Here is an 8319-nt window from a genome sequence, read left to right as displayed (position 1 = left end):
GGAGCCGCTGGGAACCACCCGCCGGGCACACGTGGATGACCCGTGGCTGGGAGCTGCCCTCCACCTTGGCACCACGGTGGACCAGGACGGTGCGGATGTCCTCGCAGCACTGCACTTTCAGCTGCTCCGCTGAAAAGCCGCCGTCCCCCTCCACTCTCCTCATAGCCCTGTGACTCTGCCACCGGAGCAGGGCGTCCAGCCCCTTCCTAAACCAGGGTGATACCAGGAGGGTCTGCAGACGCCTCTGCCCGGGGCAGCGAGGCCCGTAGCGGCATGGCCGCAGACTGCCCTCCTCCAGCCGCTGCTCCGTCACCTCCGAGAGAGCCTGTGGCCGCAGGCGGGGCGGGAGCCTCTGCAGCAGCCACGAGGCGTTACACCCAGTCCCTGGCAGCTCAGCCATAAACATGAAAGTCTTCCCCAAGGCCCTAGAGGTATTTGAGGACACGCAGTCATTGAAGTACAGCCTGTGGGATGGCTCTAGGCAGCCGGCAGTGCTCAGCAAGTACAGCTCATCCACAGCGGAGAAATCAGGCGCCTCCAGGCTCTGCAGGAGCTGGAAGAAGTGCTGTGTGGCCAGCAGGACTGCCTTCTTCTGTCTGGTATTGAGGATCCCATTGACACGGCTCTCCTGGTGGATTTGGGCCAGGACACAGCTGTAGTGAGTCAGTGTGGGGAGCAGGACCACCCCAAGGTGTTGCAGGAGTTCTCCATAGACAGCCATGTGGGGGTCAAGCACGAGGAGATAGGGGTAAAAGTCACCTTCGTCTGGAAGCGATGTCACCACGTGTCGTGGCACGGCCATGTGCCCTGACTTGGCCAGCACCACGGGGAGCTCAGCGAGGTGCCCTGCATCCACTTCATTCAGGTGGGTCTGCAAGAAGCTGTACACCTTCTGGAGCACACTGGCCCGTGTGGTCACCTGCTGTGGTTTCCCGCAGGCTGCCCTGCACACATGCTCCAGGTTGGCCACCACCATGGCAGTGGGTATCTCTACAAGGACTCCCATGGCCTCCAGGACCTTCAGTTCCTTCTTCAGCACAGAGGACTTCGGCAGAATAGTGGCTGATGTCCACAGGAGCTCAGCCACGTCTTCCTGCCAGCAAACACTGCCCTTCAGGGCCACGGGCTTAGTGCAGGCTGCAAAAGGGGGGTGGAGGTCCCTCAAGGTTGAGGGGATGTCCAGTGGAGGCAGGAAGTGAATTGAGGCAATTTGCTCCAGGAAACTCTCTGGCACAGGATTTTCCACCAGGATGCCAAGCTGGTTGATCATCTCCTGCTGTCGTGCCCGCAGGCCTTCAGCGTGGCACTTGGCCTGAGCGGCTTCACGCTCTATCTTCTGGGCCAGTGCCACGAAATCCTCCACAGAGAGGCTGCTGCGGACACCCACCTGAAGCAGGAAATCCTTGGCATATTCCCACATGTGGCCTAGACCCCCAAAGAAAGACTCGGGCACGAAGCGGTGCTGGAGCTGCACGGTGCAGAAGGAGGGTGTGTTTTTGTAGAAGTAGGAGGCCTTGCGTGGCACACCATTGGCATCGGGTATAAAGGCCACGTTCTGAAAAGCTGCCACAACAGCTTTCCTGGACTTATGGTCACAGATGTGTTGCAGTTCAAAGAACAAGCGCAGAGCTTCCTTAAGCTCTTGCATTTTGAGCTGGGAAAGCCGAGGCAGAACCACGGTCATGAAGAGCTGCTTGTCGTCCGTGGGCTCCCACTGCAAAGCCTTGGCCAGCTGCTGGTGGATCTCGTTGGCTGTGAGCAGCAACGTGCCCCCCTCCAGGCTGTACAGGGCTTGGACACCCGGGGGCAGCTGTGGGAACCGGCTGGTGAGCAGCAGCACCTTGCGGTACGGTGCCACAGGGACATAGCCCCCGCCGTACCTGCGGAAGAGGGGCAGGAGCCGGAGCTGCTGCAGTGCCGACGTGTCCAGTTTCCCCTGCACAAAGTGCAGCAGGACGTTCACATCCAAGTCGTTTAATTTTCCCCAGTGGAGATCAGCTCTAGCGTGTGCCAGCTGGGCCAGCACAGCCTGGGGTTCTGTGGCCTGCAGCGCCCTCGTCTTCAGGTAGTCATTGGCGAACATTGAAGGCAGCAGGGACTTGTGGAGCACAGGGATGCCCAGTTTGTGCAGCACCCTGGCCTCACTCGTGTCACAGTCAAAAAGTACCTTGGGGAGGGAGGATAACGGCAGGCACTTCCAGCCTGTCCCATCCCCACGAATAGGCAGCACTGCCACATCCTGGAGATGATGCATTAATGCCTCCAGTTCCCGTTTGTCATTATCGGATGTGAAGACCACAGTACTGAAGAAACTCCACAGCCCCCTGAGCCACTTCTCCCCCTCTGTGGACCAGTTCAGCTGACCCAGTGCCTCCTGGATGAGTGGCGTGGCCTCCAGGAGGCTAAGCCTCTTCACAAAGCAAGGCAGGAGCAAGTCAGAAATCAAGCGGTCGGCAAAGCGGTGGCAGTGCTGGGGAAAGAGGTGGGCGTGGGAGCTGTGGAAGACTGGGTGGTGGGTACTGAGGGCATTCAGGTGGCCATCTTGTGTGGCCAGCAAGGGCAGGCCCTCCAGTTCCGCCTTGTCCGTGTCCTCGGGCTCCAGGCAGTGCTTCAGCAGGCTGCAGCAGTTCTTGTGGTCCTCAGGGGTGTCTCAGCCAGCACGCAGGGCACGGGGATTGCCAGAGCCTTGAGAAAGCACCGGAGCGAGGCTGGCTCCAAGGCAACGGCCTCCACACGGGCTTCAACGAACTCCTTGTACATCTGCCGCAGGTGGGAGAACGCTGGCACCAGGTTCATGTTCAGGTGCTGCAGCACCTCCTGGAGACATGGCTTAGGCTTCTCCTTGAGGAAGTACGGCTCTGTTAGCACATCTCTACCACCCGGAGATGCCCAGGTCACTGTCACCATGCTGTCAGGTGGCTTCACGTGGTACACAGGCACCAGAGGCAGGCGTGCATGGCTGAGGTGCCTGTAGACGTCCCTCACCAGGTCCTGAAAGATAGGTGGTACCTCTGTCACAGTAGGGAAGAAGCGGAGGTAGTGGGAGTCTAGGCATTTCTGGCAGACCTCCAGGGACTCAAACTGGAGCTCTTCTGGCCCCAGGGACTTCCACTGCTTGGTGAGAAAGGCACAGTATAGTGGAGCCACCAAGTGTCGGAGCAAGAAGCCATTCCAGTCTGCCTCTGTGCTGCCCGGGTCCTGCCTGAGGTTGCGTCTAGCCACATCCACAGAGAAGTTGGCGTTGATGTGCACAGGCAGCCCTGTGGTCAGCGGCAGTGGAAGGGTGCAGAAAGCTTTGCCCATGACATTGTTGAAGCTCAATGGCTTCAGGCAGGCAGCCAGAGCCCCATAGGGTAGCCGCCCAGGCACCGGAGACCCTTCAGCCCCCTCCTGCACCCCAACTTGGGAGATCACCCTCCACACAGTGCTGGCCCTGGCCTTGCTCTTTTTGACTGTCATGATATAGGAGACAGAGGTGGGGCTGGTCCCATGCACATCTTGGCTCAGTCTCGCTTGAAAACCCTGTCTCAGCTCTGCATCACCATCTGTCAGCTCTGTGGCCACCCGCAGCCTCTCCAGCATCTCCTCCCCATCTGGGGGGATCTCAGAGAAGACCATGGTGCGGAGGTGCCGAAGGAAGAGCATCAAGTTTTCACCTTCCTCAGCTAGTACTGTCTTTACGGCTGCAATGTCTTGGTCCCGCACAACGATGTCAGACACCTTGGAGGTGGTAGCCCCAGTTGCAGTGCGGAGGGGCAGCCGGAAGAGGACGCCCTGGCTCAGGTCGAAGTGGGAGGGTAGGAAGGTGTTATAAATGGCTGGAAAGGCCTTCTTGAATTCAGGGTTGACACCAAACATTCCACCAGGCTTCTCTGTTTTGGCTCCGGGCACGTAGTAGCAATGGGGATCTAGGACACACAGGGCACTGTCTCCAGTAAGGAAGGCTGGGCAGTCAGTAAAATGGAAGACAGTGTTGAACCCAAGGCCATATTTGCCTGTGACATCCTGCCGGCCTTGCTTGCTGCCCACCCCCAGACGCTGAATGCCTTCAATGTCCTGCTGTTGGAAGGGGCTGTCATTGTAGATGCAGAGGGCAGGGCCCTGCAGGTGGTTCCAGTTCTCACTGAAAGTGGTGTCCACTGGGTGCTGCCGGCGGTCCCACACGAAGTGCACAAGCCCCGCACCAGCATCGTCCGCATTCTGCAGCAACTCCTTCACCAGATCGTGAGCGGACGCTGGGTACTCACACAAGATGTTCTTCAGCCGTGTAGGTAAGTCTTCAAAGGCACCAAATGGCTGCATCCAGAGGCTCAGGTCTTCTGTGAGCAGTTGGTTCCTCTCCAGTGCTCGGTGGCGTGTGGTGGGCACCCCACAGCGCAGAGCTGTGGCTCGGGACAGCTGTTCGTGGCACAGCAGGACATCTCTGTCCAAGGACATCCACGGCGTATCGTTAAAGTGCAGCTTGTCCCGCGGCCGCAGAACGCCCTCCTGGTCAGGTAGAAAGAGTTGCTGGGTCTGGTAGGCGTCTGGCTCTTTATCGTCTGCCATCAAGCCAAAAATGACCAGCCTCAAGGCCAGGTCCAGCTCTGCGGCCGGCAGCGGCTCTCCGGCACACTGCTCCGCCAGGACGCCGAGCACTCTGGCGTAGTCCTCCCAGGCGAAGGTGCGGCGCAGCCCCACGCACTTCCAGAGGTGGCTGCAGGGCTGGTACTCCTTCGGGAGCTGGTGAAGATAGGGTTCAGCCTCAAATGACAGCTCCTCAGCCACAGCCGTGACCGGCACAAAGTGGGAGCCCACCAAGATGAAGGGCTCTCCTTGGGCCGCTGCAGAAGCCACCTCGTCCCAGCTGGAGCGATCCTTCTCGAGCAGCTTGTGCAGGTACCTGTAGCAGCAGAGGGTGCTGTTCTGCAGGTTCTCCAAAGAGAGAGCGTTGGAGCTACGGCTCAGTGCCTGCAGCTGCTTGAGGACTGTAGTTGCTGGCAGCTGCCGGTCCAGTCCCAAGAAGGATACAACATCCCTGGGGAGGCTGAAGTTTTCCCCCAGTGCTTTAGGAGCCAAGACAGGGTGGATGAGTCCCACTAGCGGGGCATCGACATGATGGTAGAGCTGGGCAGCTGGCAACAGCACACATTCTCCCGTGGGCAGAGTACCAGGGAGGAAGGGCACAGTCTGGAAAGCTGCCTGCATGGTGTTGGTCACCCTCTCTTCCAGGGCATCCTGAAGCAGCTCAAGGATGCAGGCAGCCCTCCGGCAGCCCTGGGCACGGTCCTCAGTCCAGATAAGCTGCACCGTCTTTGCTCGCTCCAGCAGCTCTGGCAAGGTCGTTGTGTCCTTCATCATGCCCAGCCTCTCCAGTTGGCTTAGTCTTTCCGGGGAGAGGAAGGAATTCCCCATGGGGAAGCGCCCATCCTTGGGGTCATACAAAGAGGCAATGCGGCCTCTGGGATGCACCAGGCAATTGATGCACTGCAGGTGGCCATGAGGGGTGGCAGGGATGCAGGGCACTGTCTGCAGCATTTTGTTCACATCATCATGCAACATACCTAGTGCGTGGAGCACCAGGGAGTCCCGGTCAACAACAGAGAGGTCCTTCAAGTTGGGAAGCACAAGCTCGCAGTAAAAACGGGGCCAGTCATAGGTGCCAGCATCCAGTGCCTTCCCGAGGCCTCTCTGCACCTGCTCTGGCAAGGCCACAGCTAGCAGGGGATGGGGCAGGGTGGAGGCAAAGACACGCTTCGCCACAGCGCCCAGCGTGGGGTGTCTGACCACAGCCTCGTGCAGGAAGCGGGCATCCTGCAGTGAGCACCACGAGCGGCCGTCAGAAAACAGCCCGGGGCCATCCCTGGCTGCCAAAGCCTGGTAGAATCCAGTCACAGCCTCAGTAAAGGGGTAACGGGCAGTGTCAGCGTCCGGCCAGAAGACATGATACTCGTAGCTCTTCAGCTCACCTGCCTCATGCATGGTGCGCAGGTGGCGCAGTGCCCGGAGCCAGGCAAGGGGCACAGCCTTGCGGAGCAGCAGCCGGTTCCACTCGCCCCGCTGCGCCGTGTCCCACAGCCCCTTGCGGTTGGAGAGGATGCTGAAGGCCCCGTGCACGTGGACTGGCAGCCCTGAGGCGACTGGCATGGGAAGGTGGCAGAAGACTCGTCCCTCCTCGGCACCCGGGCTTGGCACCCACTTGCCGTCCGCGGTAAGGGCGAGGGGAAGGGCCACGCCAGCCATGGGAGGCGGAGGATGGAGTCCTGCCTGCGTGTTCTGCTGAAACAGTTCCAGCAACTCCCCATCACCTGGGCACACCAAAACTAGGTAGTGCCACGTGGTCTTGGATGCCTCCTCGCAGGCTGTGAGCCGCTCTATGGCTGCCCAGCCCGGGGGGTCCCCAGGAGCCCCCAGGTCCCGGATCTCCTTCCGCCGCAGCGTGGCCACAGGCACAGTATCCCCCGCAGAGGTGGCCACGTCTGGCAGCGTCTCCAGGGACACCTCCCTCACCTTCTGCAGGAAGAGCAGCAGGAGCTGGTTAGAGCCGAGGAAAGTGGTGCCAAGGGACTGGATGCGCTCTGCACCAAAGGCCTGCGAGCAAATCTGCGACGTCACAGCTTCCTCTTCCGTGCGAAAAGGCAGGCGGAAAAGGCTCCCTGGAAAGGGTCCTGGCTCGGGCAGGCGGCACCCAAAGATACCATGGTAGGGCCAGAACTGCTCAGCGAAGGCACGGAGGATGCGTGGCCGCCTGGAGAAGTCCAGGCGGATGCCAGGGCAGCCAGCCCTGGGGATGTGCTTCTCCAGATGGGTGCCGTTCGGATCAAAGATGAGCAGTGTCTCCCCACTCAGCACTGCTGGCACATCCGTGACACGGTAGACAGAGCTGAAGCCCAGCCCAAAGCGCCCGATCTGGTCTGCCCGCCCCTCCTTCGTAGCAGCCCCAATCCGTGTGATGTTACAGAAGTCATCCTCTGTGAACAGGGCGTTGTTGTAAGCCCAGAGGGCTGGGCCGTGGCAGGCAATCATGCCAGGGTCAAGCAGCCCAGAGGTGGCCTCTCTGCGGTGGCGGAGGTCCAGAAGAAAGCGGCACACAGTAGCTCCAGCATCCTCTGCATTCTGGACCATCTCCATGAAGAGGTCGCCCTCCTCCCCGTACTCCCGGAGGATGTTTTGGAGCCGTAAGGTGATGGGCTCCGAGGGGCCGCAGGGTGTGAACGGCTCCGGGCCCAGCACCCGCGTACTGAGCAGCTCCGTGCCGAAGAACGTGGCTGTGCTGGCCGGCACTGCCTCGTGCACCACCTCCTGAACATCCTCCTCCGCCTCCAGCCCCATGTCCAGGTACACAGTAGAGGCGGCCGGGCGGAGGGCAAAGCCCGAGCCCTCCTGGAGCCTTACAGGAACCGGCACCGTGCCCTCCCCTCGGTGCCCCCGACTCTTCAGCCACGCCAGGATAGCTACAGCCACCTGCAGCTCTGCTGCAGTGCCGGTTCTGGAGCTGCGTGTGTCTATGTCCTGCCCCAGGCGGCGCAGGGCTGCAGCTGCCCTCTCTTCACTCACTGTCGCCTCCACCCCCCAAGCCCTGAAGAGGCAGCTGTAGGGCAGGAAGTCAGGGGGCACCCGGGGCACCAGCATCCCCAGCTCCAGCTCCTCAGGATAGCCCAGCACAGCGTCACGTGGCAGCACAAACCCAGCCCCGGTCCACACCACAGCATCATCTGGGGCAGTCCCAAAGGTCTTCAGGTTTTCCTGCATGTGCCGGTAGACAGGTTGGAGCGCGGGACCCACCTCACCCGTGTCCCTGCACCTCACCAGCTGCCTCAGCTGCTCCCACACTCTCTCTGGTGGTGGGGTCTGGCTCAGTCCCAGCTTCTTCTCCGTCTCTGGCACAAAGGCCCCAGTCAGGTGCATGGCAAGGCCTACCAGGGGCTGGTACTGACTGGAGCGCAGCTCCCTGGGGGGCAGGAAGGGCTGCTGAGGTTTCCCAGTGCACTCGGAACGGCAGGGCCTGGAGCTGCTCGAGCTTTGCCACGCTGAAGCCAGCCAGTGTCTTGGGGGAGTTGCAGACGTCGATCAGTGCCCGAGCCCTGTCCAGAGCTGCTGCATCACCCTGGCTCACGCTCGCTGCAGCCTCTAGGACGTCGGAAGGCGCCAGGCACCCCTCACCGTGCCGCAAGCCCAGGGCTCTCAAGGCACGGAGGACAGGACAGGCGGGCTGTGGAAGGCAGGAGGAGGAAAGCGCCCAGGGCCCAGCAGCACCTGCAAGGTGTCCTCAGAGGGGTCATAGAGGTCTCCTGGGCACACGGGGCCGCCGGGCGTCTCCAGGAAGGGCAGGTTGCTGCA

At 61.0% G+C, this 8319-nt stretch overlaps 1 protein-coding gene across 1 annotated transcript; it reads right to left on the bottom strand.

The window, feature by feature from the left end:
* Positions 1–64: 64 nt before the first annotated feature.
* Positions 65–7930, bottom strand: LOC103777761 (sacsin-like; the record flags this gene model as incomplete). Its single annotated transcript, XM_008945326.1, has 4 exons — positions 65–352; positions 584–2618; positions 2699–6492; positions 6571–7930. Coding segments are annotated over 4 exons (7477 nt in total), but the record flags the coding sequence as incomplete, so codon positions are not given.
* Between the last annotated feature and the right edge of the window lie 389 nt (positions 7931–8319).

This window comes from Merops nubicus, unplaced genomic scaffold, assembly GCF_000691845.1.
Source record: "Merops nubicus isolate BGI_N331 unplaced genomic scaffold, ASM69184v1 scaffold31618, whole genome shotgun sequence".
NCBI lineage: Eukaryota > Metazoa > Chordata > Aves > Coraciiformes > Meropidae > Merops > Merops nubicus.
Note: the sequence above shows the minus strand (reverse complement) of the source record. Positions and strands in the feature narration are given on the sequence as shown.